Source organism: Leuresthes tenuis, unplaced genomic scaffold (genome assembly GCF_036924035.1).
Source record: "Leuresthes tenuis unplaced genomic scaffold, fLeuTen1.0.hap1 SCAF_17, whole genome shotgun sequence".
In the NCBI taxonomy this organism is placed as follows: domain Eukaryota; kingdom Metazoa; phylum Chordata; class Actinopteri; order Atheriniformes; family Atherinopsidae; genus Leuresthes; species Leuresthes tenuis.
Window position 1 is genome coordinate 5,550,407 of NW_027325371.1, and position 20,630 is coordinate 5,571,036.

The window sequence follows — 20,630 nt, forward strand, 5'->3', positions numbered from 1 at the left end:
CTTTGCTGGATTTTTTAAAATGATCTCAGATACTGTTCATCTGCTGTGCATAGTTTTTTTTAGGCCAACGTCTTCTTATTTTGTCCTCCCCTAGAGCAGGTTCCTCAATTTTTTTAAGTTTTCAGCTAATAGCTCTTTGGGAATCTCTTTGGTAGAGCAGAAATATTATTTTCTGTCTGTCAAACTGTGTTATCTTTGCTGTTTTTCATAGATGCAACAGAAGAAATGAGTGCAAATGATGTGTATTTGTGTCTAAAGATATCAATCAAATTAGGTTCTTTGCTAAATTGTCCGTTATGGTAAGTTGCTAAACTTACAAACAAAAATGCATTCCTCTGGAAATGGTCAGGTGCAAAGACTGTATAGTAAATTAGACAAAAAGCTGCCAATGTCCAAAGAAAAATAAGAAAAAAAGAGGAGGGGGTTCAAGACTTTTGCACAGAAATATATATATTAAAAAAACATTAATAACAAATAATTAATCAGACGATTAACCAACAAGGGTCACCTTGAGCACCAAATTAATTTGCTGTGGAATTGTGAAGTTTTAAATCACTTCTTGTACTTTTTTTAATACTTAGTTAACATAATAAGCAGATCTCATTGGTTAAATAGCAAATGAAAATCAACAATGAACCTGAAATAAAGATCAATGTGCTGTGATGTTAGAAAGTAGAAAGTGGATTGACAAAATAGAATAGCGGCATACAAACATGCTGCTGTGTTATTTTATGATGTTCCTCGAGGATAGTTATTACAGTACCATCAAACATCTGCGACTGGTTCCTTGACAGTTCCCACAAGCATTGGATGGATAAAGTAACATGAAAAGTTTAGCTTTTTAAAACATCCAAGATAAAACAAATCTGCTACCACAAGGTCTTGTGGTTGGTTCCTGTAGCATTTGCACCACAAATGAAACCAGAGTTACGTTGGAGGGCTTTCAGATGATTTGAACTGAGGTTTGTTTTTTGCCCCTAAGCGTATTTGGTTTGGAAAGATGCGAACACTGATCATTTATGGGCTCAGACCAGAAAAGCTGCACTGACACAGTTTAGAAGAAATAGTCAGTGTTGGGCCTCAAGTGAGTTCTGGTTTTGATGTGATGTAAAATTGATCTGACCAGCCACAAGACTGCAACTTTTACTTTAGTGATACTTTCAAAGGCAAATTTTCATCTGATTTGGACTAAAAACCCAAAACATTTTCCTGTTATGTTCTTTAATTTCTTTGTTTGAAAAGAAACCAAAATAAGAAGAATGCAGCAGATTTATAAAGTCACCTTCTGATTCGGGTCAGAAAAAAGAGTAATAAGCCTTCTGTTGTCAAACTGTTGGGTGTTATTGTTTGGTCTACATCAGAACTAAAAGACCTGAACAGAGCAAGCAAACACAACAGAGTTCATTTGAAACGCACCGTGCATTTAGCATGAAAGCACCCTCACTGGAGAACATTACAAGCCCCAGACTGCGAACAGCCCACTGCCTTCAAGTTATTTCAAATCGGTGTTGGAAGCATAATATATATCTCAATCACACTTGAACGAGCCACCAGGGGCGACCTCCACATGGGTCTGTTGGAACAGACACAGTTAAAGGTCGGCCCTGGTCAGACTTTCAAACAGCTGGAAGTTGAAAGTTTTTAGTATTAAAAGGTCAAAGACTTCTGCAGTGTCAACACAGAGACAATCAATAATCTGTTCGCCCACAGACTCAGGCTCCTTGTGTCCAAGAGTAAAGGCAGCTTGTACGATAGGAAGCTGTGAATTCCCTTAGATCAGGCAAAGCATGAACCTGACCTCATCTTTCCTTGGGTGGCACTGGTCTAAATTTCCTGAATAATAATCTTCAGAAGAAAGTTGTGAAAACAGTTCCTGTGAAATGTTCCTGTCCTTCCTTGAAACACTTAAGTGGTGGGATGAATAAATGCTTCTGACAAAGCTCCTAATAGAAAGAGCAATGGCTGCTGCAGGGGTTTTGATCACCTCTTTTTCCCATTATCATTTTGAAATGAACATCTTCATGACAACGTTTTGTATAAATCAGCTGAAATAAGCCTTGCTTGAAACCGACTTGCTTGAGGTTTCATTGCTTGTATTAGTATCTGTCACGTTAACAGAGCTAAAAATCTGTCAACACTTGGATAGCCACATGGATAGTTTACATTCCAATTTTAACTGAGTGTAATGGCACTGAAAAGAAATGGAGGGATGGTGTGTAGAAAGATAAGGCCTGGAAAGGTAGATGAGGTGGAAGAAGGGTTTAAAACACCATTAGAGGTGTGACTCTTAGCTTTTTATCGATAAATCAATACCAAAGGTGACTCTGAACACAAAAAAGACCATAGAAAATGTGGGCTCACTTCAGACTTGACTGCATTTCAACATGCCACCAGACTACATGTATACAGTAGATATAACCTGTGACACTCACAAGATAATCATTAAATATCAGATGTTTGTTTGCCATAGTACAGCCGTTTCCTGCCCATCTCGCGCCCACCCAGGCAGCTCAACTTTGACCTGCCTCCTCATGTACGATGGCACCACAGCAGCGGTAATGGTGGAGATCAGAAAGATGGCATCATAAGGGACCTTATGAAAGGAGAGCCCTGTTAAATAGCACCAGTGGGCCTGCGGGTCACGGCTGCAGTCACATGTGGTGTGAGGATGTTTCCAGGCTTCCATGGTGGTCTTTGATGACTGTGCTTACAGATAGGTTTTCTGCAGCAAACAAGAAGTTGCCTCACTGTGATTTTTATTCTGTCTGTGCATTTTTTTTTCATTTCACATGCAGCCATTTCTAAATACTATCTTGCTGTTTTTCTCAGTGTTATGCCTGCTTTAGTGAAGATGTGACTGGGGTATTTTAAAATCCCCAAATGCCCTGCTCATATCCAGCTGTCAGCAAGCATCAATTACATGATACAATGACAGAGAGAAAGAGAGAGAAATAGAGATGAAACAGTGGGAGAGCTGCAGCATATGTGCTGTGCTGGTATTCTATGCTGAGGGGTCGATATGAGACCTGGGATTTCTTCTACCCATGCTCAGGTTTCGCTGAGTGACCTCTATGAGCACCCACACACGACTGCAGTACACACTCTCACAAGTTTTAGACACACAAACACTTTTTCTGAGCATTCAGAATAGATCAGAAGATACAGCTGATAGCTGGTTAACATGGCACAGGCACCCTCTTCCCACTGCCAAGTGCAATTTAACTTCAACATTTTTCAGAAAACTCAAGACACCACACATGTGTCAACCTCTTTGATGTGAAATTGAAAACACCTCCTGTATCTTTTCTTGAAGGTGTCTGTCCCTTTTGGCCTCACCCAAGTTTATCCAAAAGGCACTGTTCAGTCTCCAGTTGAGGAGGCCTGCATGAAATGTTGAGTATGTCTTTGAGTGTTTGTCTTCAAGAGCCAGAGAGGGAATGATTAAGAAGACAGATAAAGGCAGACTTCTTTTCCCTTTATTATCTCACTCTCATCAGGCTGAGCTCATCACCTTCTCTCCTCCCCCTCCTTCCATCTCTTCCCACCGTGGCCCTCGAGTTGACGGGCTAGCAAAGTGGTGGAAGGTGGCCAGTGTGCATTCAGCGCCTTCACCACTGCAGTATAATTACTCCCACTAATAAGAGCACTTTACAGGAGCTCTTCTGTTCATCTGCACCCCCTCCTGTCTCTCTTCTAACACTCTGCGTCTCTGTCTGCCCTCCCCTCCACTCTTCCTATTAACTCTCCCCAACAGAAGACAGAGCGCTCACTTGAATAATTTGTAATACGTGTGTGCGTGATGGATGTGTGCACACCAGGCAGTTGAGATAGAGGCTGAGTTGAGACAGAGGGAGAGTGTTTGGGGACTGATAAAGAGGTCATTGTACATGTGCTGCGCCTGATAGTTGCGCATCTCCACCCTGACCTGGCACTGGCCAAGACATCAACTTCTGCATAAGACCCTGGGGTTAAATTCACCATAAAGACCTCAGCGGCTCATAAAAATGAGATCTTTCTTTTCCTCCCCCTCGTGTCCACACCCCACTAATAAACACATTTCCCTGCCCACACAGCCCCATTCTCATAAAATCCTGGGCTAGTTTTATTTTATTTCATGAGTGTTTTAAACCTACTGAAGCCAAACTGGAATCGTGAAAAGTCTCAACTATTGTGTTTAAGCTGAGGTACAGTATAAAACCCCTGCAGCCTCAGGTTTATGCTTTGGTCCACAGTCAGCTGTGTTTCAGTGCTCAAACCAGAGAAATATAAAGAGCAGGGAGTTACAATAAGGATGCAGCATCCTGTGCTTTAACTTTCAGTGTTGAGTAAGTCTAATGTGAGGCATACGCTCAAGAGAGTTGTAATCTTGGCTCAGAATGATAAAGAGATAAGTCCTGAGGTCTATGTAGAAGGAACATTCATTGAGCACTTACAGTAGAGCAGGATGATTGATAACCTGGAGCGAAAAATCAAAGACTCTTAGGATAGGCTGAAACTTCTCTAATAAACCATATATATGGCCAGACCGTCTGCACACTTTCACTCTTTTTAACACCTCCCATTCACAATTTATTCTATTTGCAAGCTCATGTTGCATTGCTAATACCATTAGCCAGGCCTGCGTTAGCCGGATGATGCATGGCATAGCTGAGGAAACCTGACTACATCCGAGGAAAGGTCAAGAAATGGATGTAATACAGACACCCGTGTTCCACCTCTTCGAACACTCCCTCCTTAGACAGATCCAAATCAATAGTCCAGCTTTAAATAGTTCTCTGCATTCTGCATGCTTCTAAGTATGGCATGCACATGTGCTGCATATTTCTATCCGGAGAGAAACATTTTGTGGTGTTTCAGTAAACCAACCCTCATGTGGGATCGGATAGGATTGACCTGTCATCACCATACTGACAGACAGACCAATATGGACCCTTAATAACAAACAGCAACTTCTCAAACGTGTCCACATAAGTTGCTCATCAACATCCCATCAGACTGTTAACGTGTGTAAATTATGCAACAAATCAATGTAGAGAAACCTGACTATCTGCCATGTCAGTGAAAAGAGAATAAGTCCATAGAGCCTTTTGCTGTGATGGTCCACTGAATATTTCTGTTCTTAGTCCACACCAGTTGATGCATTTTCATCAATATCATTTTCATAATAGTTTTTTTCTAAATTGTCCACTTGGTCAACTGAAAACCATGATGGGACATTACTACATGTGGAGAAAATTGGATTACCTGGTTAGTTTAAAGCTTTTATACTAGTACAGTCACAAGAGATGAGGCATGATAAGTAATAATGGATGTCAATGTGCAAAAGGAGGCAGCTTTTAAATCTGATGACAGCTACTAGGTTTTAAAATGTGTGTGTTTGTAAAACCTTTCTACTGCATAATCCTCTGTTTCTTTACTTGTTTTTAACTTTTGTTTTGGGCTCAATGTAGTTCTGATGAAAACTGTCAAAGAGGTAACCAGGGCATTGTTTCTCGAAAGGCACACTGCTGTTGAATTATTGAAATGTAATCTTTCAGTGCTGTGAGCATCACGCTGAAATTACGTTTGCCACCAATTCAGAAGGGTGGAGGCACAAATTCAAGCGCAGGATATCTCAAACTATAAAGTATTAAGTGTTTGCTTTTTCTAATATAAATGTCTGTGGAGGTAAAAAAGGATATATTTCATGTCAATAAAGTGAACCTTTGAGCCATTTCTAGTGTCAAACAGTAAAACATCAAATTCATCCTTAGCTTTGAAAAAGTAACTTTACCATACTTATAATGAGTAAAAGCAGTATACATGTTTAATCAGTGGACAACTCCTTAATCCTCCCATGAACTCCACTAATTTAAGGCTGGTTTATAAAGAGTTAATGAATGATACATTAGAACAGTAAAACAGTTGCAGTGATATATCCTAGGTCCTCACAGGATGAAAGTTCTTCTTCATAACTACATCATAATTTGTTTTAAATTCTATCAGATGCTAAATATGGACAACCAGCCCGCAAAAATCCAAATATTTGTGAACAACCCCAAAAGTATTTGGGATAGAGCCCCCAGACTTTGGCCTTGAAAGAATGCTGGGGTCCCCACAGGGTTAATCCTGTGAGGGCCAGTACAATGTTAATGGGGAGCAGCCAGAGGTTCTGCTGGGATTTCCCAGCTCAGATCTCAACCAAGCTGCACCATCTCCGTTCCCACCAGGCGGCTCAGCTCACTTAAATTTTGGTTTTGGCTGGACGGACGCTCTCCTCTGCTCATTCTACAATATCCAGAGGGGATGAGTAATCCGCAGGCTCCTCTGTGAACTTTTCAACCATCTGACAGAATCAGTGCAGTGTTTCAAACAGCTTTTCAAAACAAAAACTTTATGACAAGATTGTAGGAGATAACTGATGGATAACTTGTGTTTTCAAGAGTCATGTCATCAGAGAGGGTGTGGTGCTGCTGCATGATGGGAAATTACACTGACTCATTAATGCAGCACCCAGTGAAAGAGGAAATGGGACAATCTATGAAAATGACTTCTTCACAGGCTTTGCTGTGATAGAAACCAGACCCCTTCAGTAGCACATTGTGCTCCTTGCCTCTCTGGCTTCAGCAAAGGCCACAGTCATGAAGATGACCTCCCTGAAGCCCCAGACTTCTTCAAGGATCCACATGGCCGTAATGTCATTTATTGTGAAGACATCACGCAGATTAAGAAATGGTGAAAAGAGACTTGGTGCTCAGGGCTCAAGCTTGGTATAGGGTGGGCTGGGGTGACATAAATTTACTCCCCTCAGTGGAGAAACATTCCTTCTTCCTGCACACGGCAACTCAGCCAGAACCCATCTGTCTATGAGAAACAGCTGCTGCATGTGTGCAGTGCATCAGACATCTGGTTGGTGACTCGGTAATCGCACACCAGCAAACAAGCTCTGTGCAGAAAAAGTCTCATTATGGCAAGATTTCTTTTTGCATTAAGTTAAATTTAGTTCAGATACCTATGAACAGAATAATTGGTGATCCACAGACATTATTCTGGAGGCAACGGAAGGTTAGGTTTTCTCTTTATCAAATTGCATATTTTGACTTCTACCTAATAGAGTTTTCTACAATTATTCATGGTGCTTAGAGGATGTATCTCAAGGGTTTTTCTTATCCCTTGACTTTCCTTTTGTTAAAACATGAGGTAGAAATTTGTGGTTTAGAGTTAAATGTACTACTTCTACTGAATGGATTGCCTTGAAATCTAATTCAGATGTTCAAGTGCCTTTGGACTAGCACGTTAACAGTGTCACTGTGGACATATTAGCATTTAGCTCAAAGTATTTGTGCAACCTGGCCTCCTTCGAAGATTATTTTTGTTGACAGTAGTTGAAGTTTATATTTCACAAATCTTCTCTTCTCTCCACTTTCTTCCCTGCAGATCCAAATCTTCCTACATATATCACTCCCACCTTTGATCCATTTGCATCTTCCCTTCCTGATTACTTCTTCCCCTTTGGCTCCGAAAGTCCAATCCTGGTCACAGAAACAACCACGTCCAGCGCCGGCTTTCCCCACTTTCTTGGCCACGGCCTCAACGAAAACCTTATCCCCATCTACTGCTCCATCCTGGCTGCCGTGGTGGTGGGCCTGGTGGCTTACATTGTGTTTAAGAGGTCAGTGAAAAGAATGAAAAGCTTATCTGTGCTTGAAGACATCAGCACAATTGGATTTTGCACATCAGCAACAACATAATCTGGGATAGTGAGGGTGCACAATGATGGCGATCTGGATGTTGCCAGGGGCAAAGTCACTTTAACACAGATGCTACCCGAGGAAACATTCACCCTAAAATAATGGTAGTATGGTGGTGAAATATTCAATTCAGCTGAGGCTAGAGTGGCTCTGACCCACTGATAAGACACCATGGTGAGATTTATTAAAATAAAGAAGAAAAAAAGAAAAACAGCAACACTTAAGGCATCACAGAGATAATAAACACATTAGTGATGACATGCAGCTGCACATGCTAGCACTTCAGCAGACAGATACTGCATAACTGCAGGCTGAAACACATTTGAAGCAAGTAAACAAGCTCATTAGAGACATTGATTGTTTGAAAAGTGCCGACAAGGGGAAATTTGAGTGCCAAATTTATCAGCACAGTCATGCACACATCTACCCGAATACTCGATATGTACTCCAAGTCATACATAAAGACACTGGAAAGGATGGGAATGTGTACAACAGCCGATAATTTGCAAGTAAAGATGTTACCCACTCAATACAAGTTTGCATTGCTGATTTACAAGCAACAGTGCAGAATTGTTGAGCTTTTCCAGGGTTTTGGAATATTTTACAGGTAACTTTTACAGGTAAGTTTTTATTTAACTTCTGGACAAACATAGAGTAGAATATTAATGTATTCCTATTCAACACATTGTTGTAATATGCTGAGGATAGAAATGCATTTCTTTGGCAAAAAAAAAAGAAAGAAAAAATCTGTGCCAATAATATAATTATATTAATGATGGGGGACCTTAATGTTGTTTTGCTCCATTTCAAACCTGTTTAGATAACGACTTTAGACACATGCTTTCACAGTTAAAGTCAGGAGGAAATACTTTTAGGATAAGAAATAACCTAAACAATCGTCGCAAATGCATTCAGGAAGAGCCATTATGGCAGGCTAAAATCAGGTCTGGGACCACCAGCACTGACACACTGTTGGTATAGTGGTAGGTATACAATAACTCCTTAAAGTCTTATTTTGCCCCTTCTAAAACAGACAAACATGGACAAAATTGCATTTCCTGATAAGCCTGTGGTCTTTTCACTGAGTGATAACATTGGTGTCAAATGATTTCCTTTAAATTTTTGTCCTTTTTAGTATCTGATAGTATTTTTTTTATATGTGGTTTGCTGGCAACATACTTTACATACTGTGCATTTATGATAAAACACGTCTTCCTTTTACTGGAGACATGCGGCTATGTTCATATTGTAGTATTTTTGTTATGCACAGAGTATATGAGCCACAGTCAGAATCTCAAATGTAATCGAAATTGCCAAAACTATGGCACTCTTCGTCACTATTTATCACTAAATTACACCAAATTTATGTTTCTGCAAAATATACTAAATTCTGTCACAATGTTACCATATCATATCAGGTTTTATCTGACATGCCACTTCTCTACAGGTGGAATAGCTGCAAGCAGAACAAACAGGCAGCTAATAACCGTGCAGCCACAAACAACCAGATGGTGACGCCGGAGGGGGAGAAGCTGCACAGTGACAGCGGTATCTCAGTGGACACTCAGAGTCTGCAGGAGCAGCAGCAGCAACAGCAGGCCCAGGCTGATGTCCAGCCTCAGCCCTCACACTCACACACACAGGATCAGATAGGTAAGCTGTCAGAGACTCTACTTTTTAACAACTCGTTGACCAAAAAACACCGCTTAAAACCTCAGTCCTTAAGTCTAGCTTTTCTTTATCTGTGTGTTGTGAAACTTTGATTTATATGAGATCAAAAATCCTTTGCGTTTTCCAAAGCATCCACTTCATTGAAAAATCAGTTTCTCAGTGCCTTGACACTATAGACGGTAAATCATCTGGCTGTATTCCAGAAAATAATGGGGTTAAGGTGCTTATTCACTTCATGATACCTGGCCTCACATCACAGAAACTTAGGCTCACCGTGAAGTGAATACATTCCTTGTTCACTCTCTGATATTCAAGCTGCCAAAAGAAAGTCATCATCTATTACATCAAGGTATTCTGTTTTCTATTCTGGTTTTCTCAGTGTTGTGCAAGCTTTCGCTTCTGCAAAGAGCTGTATTTTTGTGTGTTGAGATCAAAAGCAACCTTACAGCAGCCCTGACACCCACATTTAGCTGCCAAAAGCAGAGACGTGAGGTATTCATGAGGTATTAGACATCAGGAATGTACAGGTTATGAAAGTGGGGAACTGCAGAAAAATGAATATGATGGATGCACTGATTAGGTATTTGTTTGTATTATTATTGATCACATCGATCATCAAAAGTTTGTAGATACAGTTTCTATCTAAGCACATATCAGACATGATGCATAGAGCGTAAGTAGGGTACCTAAATGCATATTGGATCTGTACAAGCCTTCTGATAGTGTGCTGTGTTTGTCTTGAAGGGCGCAGCGAGTATTTTGAGTGTAGGTATTCGTTCAAATTTTACCATGAAGCCAGACAAAGTTGAAAAGGTTTTGTAAGATGAATGCTGTGAACGAAATCTGGCTTGGATCCAACATTGTGCACTTTACCGATCTATTATAAAGCAATTTACCATGCGATTAATTGACTTCTAGTGGTGCAGTGCATTAAGAGAGATAACGCGGCTGAAGATTTTTTGAAGTGCTTTTGTTTTTTAGACGTCTGTTATTACTGCATTAACCAATGATGAAGCAAGGGGCCTCTGGGTATGGACATGTCACTGTTCTCATCCTACTACAAACCATGATGGTACAATATATGGTTGCTTTGTGTTTTCACTGGTGTATTGTGCAGATGGTGTACATTCCTTTGCGTCACTTTGTGCTCATTTTGGATCTTTATGGTTGTTTTTATCCCATTTTTATTAATTTCTATTTTCTAACATCTCCTATTACAACTTGTGGCATCACATTACTTATTTTGCATCTCTGCTTGTACTGTGTTGTGTTACATTTTTCACTTCATTAACTTTTCGTGCTCGTTCGCATTTAATTATAGTTGTTTTGTGTCAAAATCTAATTGTTCGGTAACCATCCTTTTTGTAGACATTCTACATCTCTCTGAGGTCACATTATATCTCATCTGGCTATTTTGTGGCTCATTTTGGATTTGATGTGATTTATTTGAACATGTTGAAACAACACGACATTAATATAACAATAATCCTATAACATGCTCAAAGGGAGTGGGAAGAAGCTTGGATCTTTCCATATTTCTTTGCATGTGATTTGTCTATTTATCTTTACTCTGCATCTCATTTAGGCAGTTTTGTGCTTAATTTGAATTGTTTTGCCTCTCTTTGTATAATTTTGAGACTTGTGCCTGTCTGCTCACTTTGTGTCATATTTGATGTCTCATTTCAGCTCCTTTATGTTTCTTTATTTAATATATTCCTGTAGTTAAGCAAAATATCTTCAGACAAGCCCACAAGTTTCATCAAGTATCTAGCCTTTCCTAAAGTGTATAATTTATTGAATTTGAGAAAAAAATATTTTTTTTTATTCCAAATATAAGCTGACCCTCCTACGACCTGGCGTCCTAATATGTGGACATCACATTTTTTTCAAAAAGCGCTTCATGTCCAAAGATAATATCTGTTTATTATATTTATTGGTTCTTCCTAACTCCAAAAAGCTAGAAGAAATCTAAAAGGCAAGCCAAACCCAAGCTCGGGTCTTAGGAGGTCAGTACTAAATCAGTGGTAGTATACTATAGTTTATAGTGAATGTTAGTGCAGCAGGAGAAATACAGTGTGGTGAATAATTTGATTAATTTTGTGGACAAGAGAACAATGAAGCAACAGAATGGTTTATGATAGAAATGTCTCCAAAAATGTCTATGAATAAGTGTTTGGATTGCAATGGTGCACTTTATCAAATGAATAACCAAGCCTTAGCTTCAAAGACCTTTCATGCCGTCAAGTAAACCAAAATGTTAAATGTTTAGCGAATGAGTCTTAAAAAAGACATTTCGAAATGTCTCTTTTCTACGTAAGATGCTTTATACCTTTAATGTATTATTACAGTTGATCAGGGGATTTCACCCTCTGCCCATCAGTGGATATGAACACAAAGACTGAGGTGGGGAGTTGGCATTGATCATCTGAAAAGTCAAGTTAAATTTATTTGTATAGCACATTTCAAGTACAAAACAATTCAAAGTGCTTTACGTAAAATAAAAGCACTGCAGCTGGGAGTGTAAGAAGCATTAAAAATATGTAAAAGAATATAAAGAAAAACAAATAAAACAATGAAGATTATTAAAAACAAGCAACAGGCTCGATAAGTTAAAAGATAGCGTGCATATTTCATGCATAGACACATCAGAGAAGAAATGTTTTAACCTGGATTTAAAAATGTCTACATTTGGTGACAGTTTAATCTAAGGAGACCAGATTTCTGAAATGAAAATCGAGGACATTTTCAATGCGCCGGTGAAAAATAATTAAATATTATCATTATGAAATAAAAAACAGGGACAAGTACTTTTTCATGTATTTCAACCAGCTTTTATTACACAAAAGGTTGCAATCAAACAAATGGGTGACATCACAAACCGTCCATCCACTGAGCAAGACAAAAATATCAATATAAGTTAAGATGGATTTTTTGGTCACAAGTTTGAACTGATATTTATGACACAAAAGGTGTCAATAAAAAAAAAAAGGGTGACTTTACAGTTATCTCCTCATTCTTCCACCTCCACCTCAGGAGCCTGGGTAGAATAAGATGTCTTACAGATAGGCGATGTCTTAATTGGCTACCGTAATAACTGGTGTTACTTTGAGTCTGCGCGCATTTTCCCCCGTTCAGTGTCAAAATTGGGGACATTTTCGGGGACAGCTTTGACCGGGGACAGGTCACTCAAAACGGGGACTGTCCCCAGAAATCAGGGACATCTGGTCACCTTAGTTTAATCTCCAGTGGCAGTTTGTTCCACTTGTTTGCAGCATAACAGCTAAATGCTGCTTCTCCATGTTTAGTCTGGACTCTGGACTGGACCAGCTGACCTGAGTCCTTGGATCTAAGAGCTCTGCTGGGTTTATATTCTCTGAACATATCACAGATGTATTTTGGGCTTAAACCGTTCTGGGATTTGTAAACCATCAGTAGGCTTTTAAAATCTATTCTGTGACTGACTGGAAGCCAGAGTAAAGAGTTTAAAACTGGTGTGATGTGTTCAGATCTTTTAGTCCTGGTTAAAACTCTAGCAGCAGCATTCTGGATGAGCTGCTTTTACATTAAAAGTCTACCAAGAAGTAGATGTATGTATGTATGTATGTATGATAAAACCAGCATTCCCACTTGATCTATTCACATAAACCAGGTTGTCTCAAGCCCAGCTGTCTCAAGCCTGGTCTTTGTCGTTCCTTTGCTTATTGTGTGTGGTCTGAGGAATACAGGGATAATAATGTGCTAACAAGCCAAACAGCTTACTCTCCTTGCTTGAACAACCCATACCACTGTGCCTTTTCTACGATACCCATCACATTCTAATGAGGCTTGGGAAAAGGTTGTTTTTGTGTGTGTGTGTGTTTTGTCTGAGTACCTCTTTCTATTCTTCTCATCAACTAATGCTAAGCCGACTGCATGATGAAGAAAAGAAGGAATTTCTTTTCGAAGAGCAGCTTGGCATTGGTACACTGAGAGAATGACTGCCTGGTTAACCCTATTGCCTCTTTAAGTTGTTTGCTCATTAGCAGGTGTTACGAGATGGGATCCAGATCTTTTCCTTTTCCAAATCTGATGTAGTATCAGTGTTTAGCACGTGCTAATTGGCATTAGCACTGTCTGTCGGTGAGGAAGCTATTAAAAAAGGCAGCAAATGTACTTACACAGGATGTTGTCCGGTCCTCTTCAACCAACTGGGTCTATTAAATACACAAGGAGGGAGGGAACATGCACTATAAATCAGTATAATCACAGGGGGGTCTTGTTTCCAGTGAACCAAATTTTACTGGTGGCTTAGGTAATGGGAACACCTTCAGTCAAAACAAGTCAAATAAGCTTAAAAAAAATAGAAATAGAGCAATGAAAATGTCCCTCGCTGTGACTGACAACTTTTAGAGGGTTTTTCCCTGAATGAGTCACTGGTGAGGATTGAGAACTCTACCACGAAGGCAGCTCAGCCTAATTTCTGTCAGCCCATCAAAGAACCATCTATCTGTGCAGCACCCCTCTGTGCCCCCCACAACCTCCTTTGCTTCCTGCTTCTTCCTCTCAATCATGCATATAGAGGGTGTTTAAATTTTAAACAAGACTTTAAGCCCTCACAAGCATTTGCAAAACTGTGCTTCCCTGTCCTGTGTTTGACCTCCACATATGGAGTCAATGCAGCTGTTGGTGAAAAAAGGTGTGAAGTATCATGAGAATTGCTGCAGAATCTAGACCTTCACAGTGCATAGTACAAGTTAGGATTTTAGAGGTTCAATAACAAAAAGGCACAGGACGTAAATAATGCAGAAAGTCAGCTTGGTCTTCCAGTGAAAACCACAGGAATTTGATGATAAAATCAGACTCATAACTGGTTTTCAAACTGAATAAAAACTTTTTGGGGTGGAAATTTTCCCACTGTTGTCATGATTTTAACAATGTGGGAGACAACAGTTTCTCTACATTCATAAAGCGAAAAAACAACATTATATTTGAGTAACAAGTCAGGTCACATGTTGTCACCATGCATTCTGCATGCTATTTGAAGCCATGTAATCTTGTGTCGATTTAATCTGTAAAATGACATGCGATAACTTTAAAATGCATAGAAATTACATTTGATATTTGTCTGCAGTGGTAATGAATTCATGTGCCATAATTTTACAGTTGTTGACTAATTTAATAATTAGCAAACGTTTTTATTAATTGGATAAATGGTTCGATCATAAAACATTAAGTATGACTCAAATGTGTTAAAAAATATTTGGTGAAAATTTTAAGTAATTCATTTTCATAGTTTTCTCTTTATCTTTGAAGTATTTATTTACTGAAATAAAATGGGTTGACGATCAGTCATTAAAGAACCAATAGAGTGTGGATCAGCCATACTTGCATGGGCCAACTATTATGCCTCCGAACAAAATTACAGCAGTATTTTGATTTCAACTGGAGCAGCAACTACAGTAACCACAATATCATCTATAGTTGTCAGCAGCTAGGTAATGATGGTCATAAAGACAAGCTATCTGGAGAAATATTTTCAGTCATTTAGAGATACAATGCCCTGGTGAGTAAGATGATGCCCAGAAACCCACTGACTCATTATCTTTCAGTGGAATTTGAAAAAAACAAAAACAAACTGCAATTATCATGAAACCATGTAAAATTCAATCTCATGCATCACATTTTTTATCCTTATCATGGCACAATCCAATCAGGATTGGAATTGTACCAAGCAGAAAATCTGTAACAAAGCTTTGGTCTGATTGGGAGTTCAGATATCACAGTAGTGCTGATTGAACTGGCTCAGTGAAAGACAGCTTGTACTGATTCCTGGAATTAGGTTGGACTCTCATGTGGCTATTATTATCAGTGCTGCCTGTGAAAGGTGCAGCGCCAATCATGAAACATTTGGAGTGAAGGCCAAGTACAGGTACAAGCCACTGCCTGGACCTGTGTGTTATAGATGGCTGTGCACTGGTCAGCGTCAGTGTGTTTCTGCTCTGTGTCGCTGATGACGCTTGTAAGCTGTCTGTTTGAAAGCTGTCTGTTTGAAAAGGAAGGAAGAGCAGAATCAGTGTGGATGTAAAAAGGAAGCAGAAAAGCTGGGTTTCTTAATCTTGGCACAGTTTTGGTTTTGGAGGAGGGGACATGGCATGACAGCAGAGGAGCCTCTCCTTGTAAAGCTGTAAGATAAACTCTGTTGTGTTACACTTCTCTGGCACAAGGATGCATTGATAAAGGCAAGAAAACATGCGCTGGACTTCGGGGTCCTCTGCATTCCCAAAGCGTTTCCATGGTTTCCCTCAATTGACAGCAGGTTAAGAGGTTTGTGGGAAAATAGAACATTTGTCTCCCATCCTCAACTAGCTAATGACTCCAGTTTAACAGGTTCAGATGCGTGAGTGACACCACAGGGCCCCCTACAGGGAGGAGTGAGTTTATCAAAGAAATTTGCTCAGTGGGAAACACACAAAGATTCATAGTCATAGTGAGAAATCTACCATCCTTGACATATTTTTCTCTTGACTTTCTCTCTGCAGTGGTGAGTGTGGATGGCAACGCCGAGCCTGACTCGCCTCCCCCCGAAGTCTGAGGAAGAGGGGGTGTCAGAGCTAAGGCCTGGGGGAAGAGAACTGGAGACTTGAACTGTGGACCAAAGTGAGGGGGGTGCCACACAGAGAATGTAAAAATGGACCTTGATTCATAACTGAAGTGGCCACAAAGCAACAACTTTACTTACATGGACCCTCCAGCAGCTTTGGGCCATATTCTGACTCTTCATCCTGGCATTTTGAGTCTGTCAGTCAGTGTGCCTGGACACAAAATCTACGGCAATATCAACTACTGTCAGAACCAGTGTTACTAAGATGTATGCCATCTTATATTAACTGATTATTTCAGAAATTACATATGACATCCTTCTCAGTAGCTGCCAGTTTTGCCAGTCTTCTTCCCATTTTACCTTTGACTATGATCAGCTGCCATAAAACTTTAGTGCCTGAGAGGTAGTTACTCAGTTAGATTCTCTATACTTTTCCTTCATCAAAAGACTGGGGCAGCTTTTTCCTCTCGTATCTTCCTCTGTGACATCCTACTCTCAGATAAGCCTCCACCCCTCTCCATAGGATTCCCTCTATTATACACCCACCGTCAGCTATACAAAAGCAACAGGGGAGCAGTGAGTCACTCCACACTTCTTCTAAAGTTTCCTGTTCTTGTGTCAGTTAACCACAGATGCGTTTTTTTGTCATATTGTCTTATAAAATATAAGCGTCATTGTTTGAAACCGGTTGCACCGACTGAAGCAAGTGACTCACATTCGGGAAGAGATGTCCATTACTTTCTAGTCTGCTCAGTAATCAACTATTTTTGCTCTGTGAGATGCTTCCTCCAATGCTTAAACAACATGACTCCCCCACAGTGCCTCCAGGGGTTGTGTTTCAGCAATGTCATGCTCATAATGTGACGCACCCAAACGTTGGTCTTCTGTTTGTGGTGCAGTACTTTCATTTTGTGGCTTGGGTTACATGGCTGATTCAGCAGGCTGCCTCCATATGCCTCTGTGGAGCCTGCATTTGCAACATGAGAGGAACATCTCTGGATTGTGGAGCTCTGCTGACTCACTGCAGCGAGTTGTCTGAAGGGAAGGGGAAACCATCTGTGGAGCAGGAAAAGGAGCAGCGATGACATCACTGCTCATTAAACTGAAGTCTAAATGAATTTAGGACTGAAAAACTCCAGAGCTAGGAATCCCATCAATGATTATCATTTACACATTCTGAGCAGTAAACTGGGACACCTCTCAGAGGATGCAAGCACCTATATCTCCACATGCCCACTCTTACAGCCTTGCATACAGCTCCATCTGTGTTATAAAGTGTGATAAACTGTGTTCAGGCAGTAATGCTTTGTCATAGGGGCTCATGTCAACACAGAGCCCATTAAGGAGATATCCTGACAGGCAGGTAGTAATTACCTCAGGGTTTCAGCTTCATTTACCCTCTGCTTCACTCTCATGGGGATTAATGCAGTGGACAGTGATGGGACAACACAGCCCTCACCGAAGCCTCAGTGTGACATTACAGATCCCTTTTCCAAGTCTGAGGCCACTGACATTTACAGAGGCCATTGCCATGGTGATATAAAGCATTTATCCCAGGCTCTCTTCTAAGGCTGGGTGGCCTTTCTTTTTTTATCATTGACAACTTTCATGTTGCCCCACTCCCCGCTGCTTCAGTAGCTGTAGAAGCAGTCAGTTTAGACATCATGTGACAGAAGTATACTGTCGCTGAGCTTGACTGCATTCATTCCTTACAAGGACAGGTACCTTCTCAGGATTCCTTTTGCTGTGACTGAAATTATTTGGCCTTTAGAAAGACAGGTTGATATCAGCTGATTTGGTTGTTAACGTGCCATTCTATGGGTGTTATCAGTGCACAATAATGCCATGCATGTGGGCCCATAGGTACCTGCAGGGCCTGGTTCATCAGGGGCTTCGTCACTGAATCATTTTATATTTTTTTCTTTCTTATTTTTCACCAACAAAATGGCATCCCGCAACTTACAATTGCATTGAGTAAGAGCAACTCAGTGTAAATTGGTCTACAGTAAAAAATGCTACAGTTTCACAGTAACCACTTAAAACTTGTAAAATTGGTATGTTTGGTACCTCTCCATACATGTTTCTGTGTGATGAAGTCCACTTTCCACTCTCCTTAGTGTTGACTTGGCCACAAATGCTTATAAAGTAGTAGTGTAGAGTGGGATGTACTAATCAATTCATTTAATTTAATTCATTTTAGGACACTGAACGCCTTCATGCAAGAGATTGTAGGTTCAAGACTCATCCTGCTCAATATTTTTCTACAATGTGGTCAAACATTAATAAAGTAGTTGTGATGCATAAACAGTGGAAGGAAGAATGAGCGAAAACAAGGATGAGAAAGAACAGTTGCAGTATTATGGTCTTTTACCTGGGGTCGCATTGTTGGAGTGTGAGTACACAGTTGCATGTACTGGTGCCGTCTGCCCTCCCATTTTTTTCTTCCAAGTAAGAAAGTAAGTAAATATGCTTTGTGGATTGATCAAATTAACACATGATAATGACTTTTGGTCCATTAATGAACAGGGGACCACAACCTGAAGGTAGGCTATAGACTTATCTACTGACCCATAAGTAGAGAAGAAATGAGCTCTGAAAACACCTTTAAAATAGTACAATTACATCAAGACATGGTGCTGATGTACATGTTGTCAAATTCCAACATTTTTTCGACATAGATTTAACAACATTCTTGGTTATCTTGGGAATATATCTGCTGAAACCTAAACGAAAGAATTGATATTCTCCTCTTGGTTTAAAACAAACAAAGGAATTAGAGGGAAACAGCCATCGGCGAGAAAAGGTGACTCCCATCTCCAAAGCTCTTTAAGAAATAAAACACTTTCCATTTGTTTCATACAAAAACTAAATTATGAAACATGAAATATGGTTTTGCAGCAATGTGAAGTGATGTTATTTTGACCGACAGGTGGAATCTTACTCTAAGCAAGAGTGTAAATAAGGATACAAATGATTAATTTAAAGAAAAGTCTGATGTTTTTTCTTGTTAGCAATGTTTGTAGAGTTTAGCTGTAGATAGGAAATGTCTCACAGAGAGAAGAAAACAGTGAAAATGACTCATTACATCCTGTTAGGTACTGCATTGATTGATCACATGGTCACAGACGCCTCAAGACAATTAAACTTCCTTAACTGCTCACTTGGGATTCATGAATCACAGCAGCATAATTACTGAGAAGTTTTCAGCTTTGTAGTTGATGTGGTGTGGACACGTGACCAAACACACAGACAAGTATATGATTCACTCTTCCATTGAGGGAGCCAGTGTGATTCATTCCGATCCTCGCTGAGGCAGTGACATTAAAGCAGACTCTGCAACAGTATGAGTGACCAGAGTTGATTTAAAGGGAAAAGGCTCAAATCCATCTCCCCTTGAGGCTCAATCAGCCTCCCGCAGTGCACTCATCCTCCCTGAACTGACATATTCCTTCTCCAGGCACTCCAGACACTCTTTGGAGGAATGTGCACTGTGGGTATACACAGAAAAAATATGCAAGAAACATTCAAGGATTAGGTTTAAGATTGGCCTCGTTTTTCTTTACTTTTCCATTTTTGTAAGTTGTTTTTGTCTTCACATTGCTTGTTTGTTTATACTATGAATAGTATACCACTTTTGGAATCAGTATTTTTTCTAACTGATGTTATTTTGTAGCACTTATTAGATGTAATATGAATGCACTCAAAGAGTGTACCACAGTTCAAGTGCCTGTACAATGTCCAAAAAATTTTGAGTTGAGAAGTTTAAGTATATACCTTGTTTGCATTTTTTCCACTGATTTTATGTGCATTTTTTTGGATATTTTGAAAGCAAATGAAGGCTTTTCGGGAACTGAAGTCACAACGAACGGACAAACCTTGGAGACTTACACAAACTGTATAAACTGGGCGCCAATATAAAGACTTGGAGTACATACAGGCTGCCAGTGAACACATACGGTATGTTAACATGCTATAAATATGGGGTCATGTAGCATTACGAAAACATATACATGTCACGAGGTGATGCTACTCTAAAATTTGCATATGCCATTTGTCAATAGAGATGAGCTCTACTGTACGAGTTGTTTTGCATGTACAGTAGTTTTATCATGTGGCTCCATTACAGAGGCAACATGACATGTAGTCTGCAGTATACCGACATCTATGGGGAGGCTCACTGTGACTCTCTGTGATTTTATTACTTGATACAGATAAATCAGGACCTTGTCCCCAAAAAAGCTGAATATCATCTGTAGTGCTCTACTAATGTAAAATGCATTGTGTAAATGTGAATTTCTTAGAGTTGATACAAGATACAAAAATACTCTATAAAATGTAAAAAAAAAAATGTGTGCAAGTGAAATGAACATCAATAATGAAATAATAATAAAAAAAGATGTAATTGCATTGTTTGTCCACTCTTACTTTGTCACTGAACTAAATATGTTCCTCTCTGGTAAAAAATCAAGTTTTTAACCTTATTAACTGGTCTATAAAGAGTTTTTAATGTGTTACAGGATATATAATGAGAAAAATGAGCCATCAGTGCTATGGCAGATGATTTCTGCTTAGAGTCTCCAGGGCTCCAGAAGCACTTAGTCTCACAGCAACAATTCTACTACCTGCACAATGGCACAGCACAGTTCATT

General features: G+C 39.7%; 1 protein-coding gene across 1 annotated transcript in view; it reads left to right on the plus strand.

Moving 5' to 3' along the window:
• Positions 1-20,378, plus strand: part of ngfra (nerve growth factor receptor a (TNFR superfamily, member 16)) — a 31,707-nt gene extending 11,329 nt beyond the window's left edge. The window contains exons 4-6 of the mRNA XM_072369199.1: positions 7,417-7,651; positions 9,178-9,383; positions 15,920-20,378. Of these exons, the coding sequence (XP_072225300.1) occupies positions 7,417-7,651; positions 9,178-9,383; positions 15,920-15,972 (494 nt within the window). The 3' untranslated portion in view covers positions 15,973-20,378. The remainder of the gene's footprint in view (positions 1-7,416; positions 7,652-9,177; positions 9,384-15,919) is intronic.
• Positions 20,379-20,630: the final 252 nt, after the last annotated feature.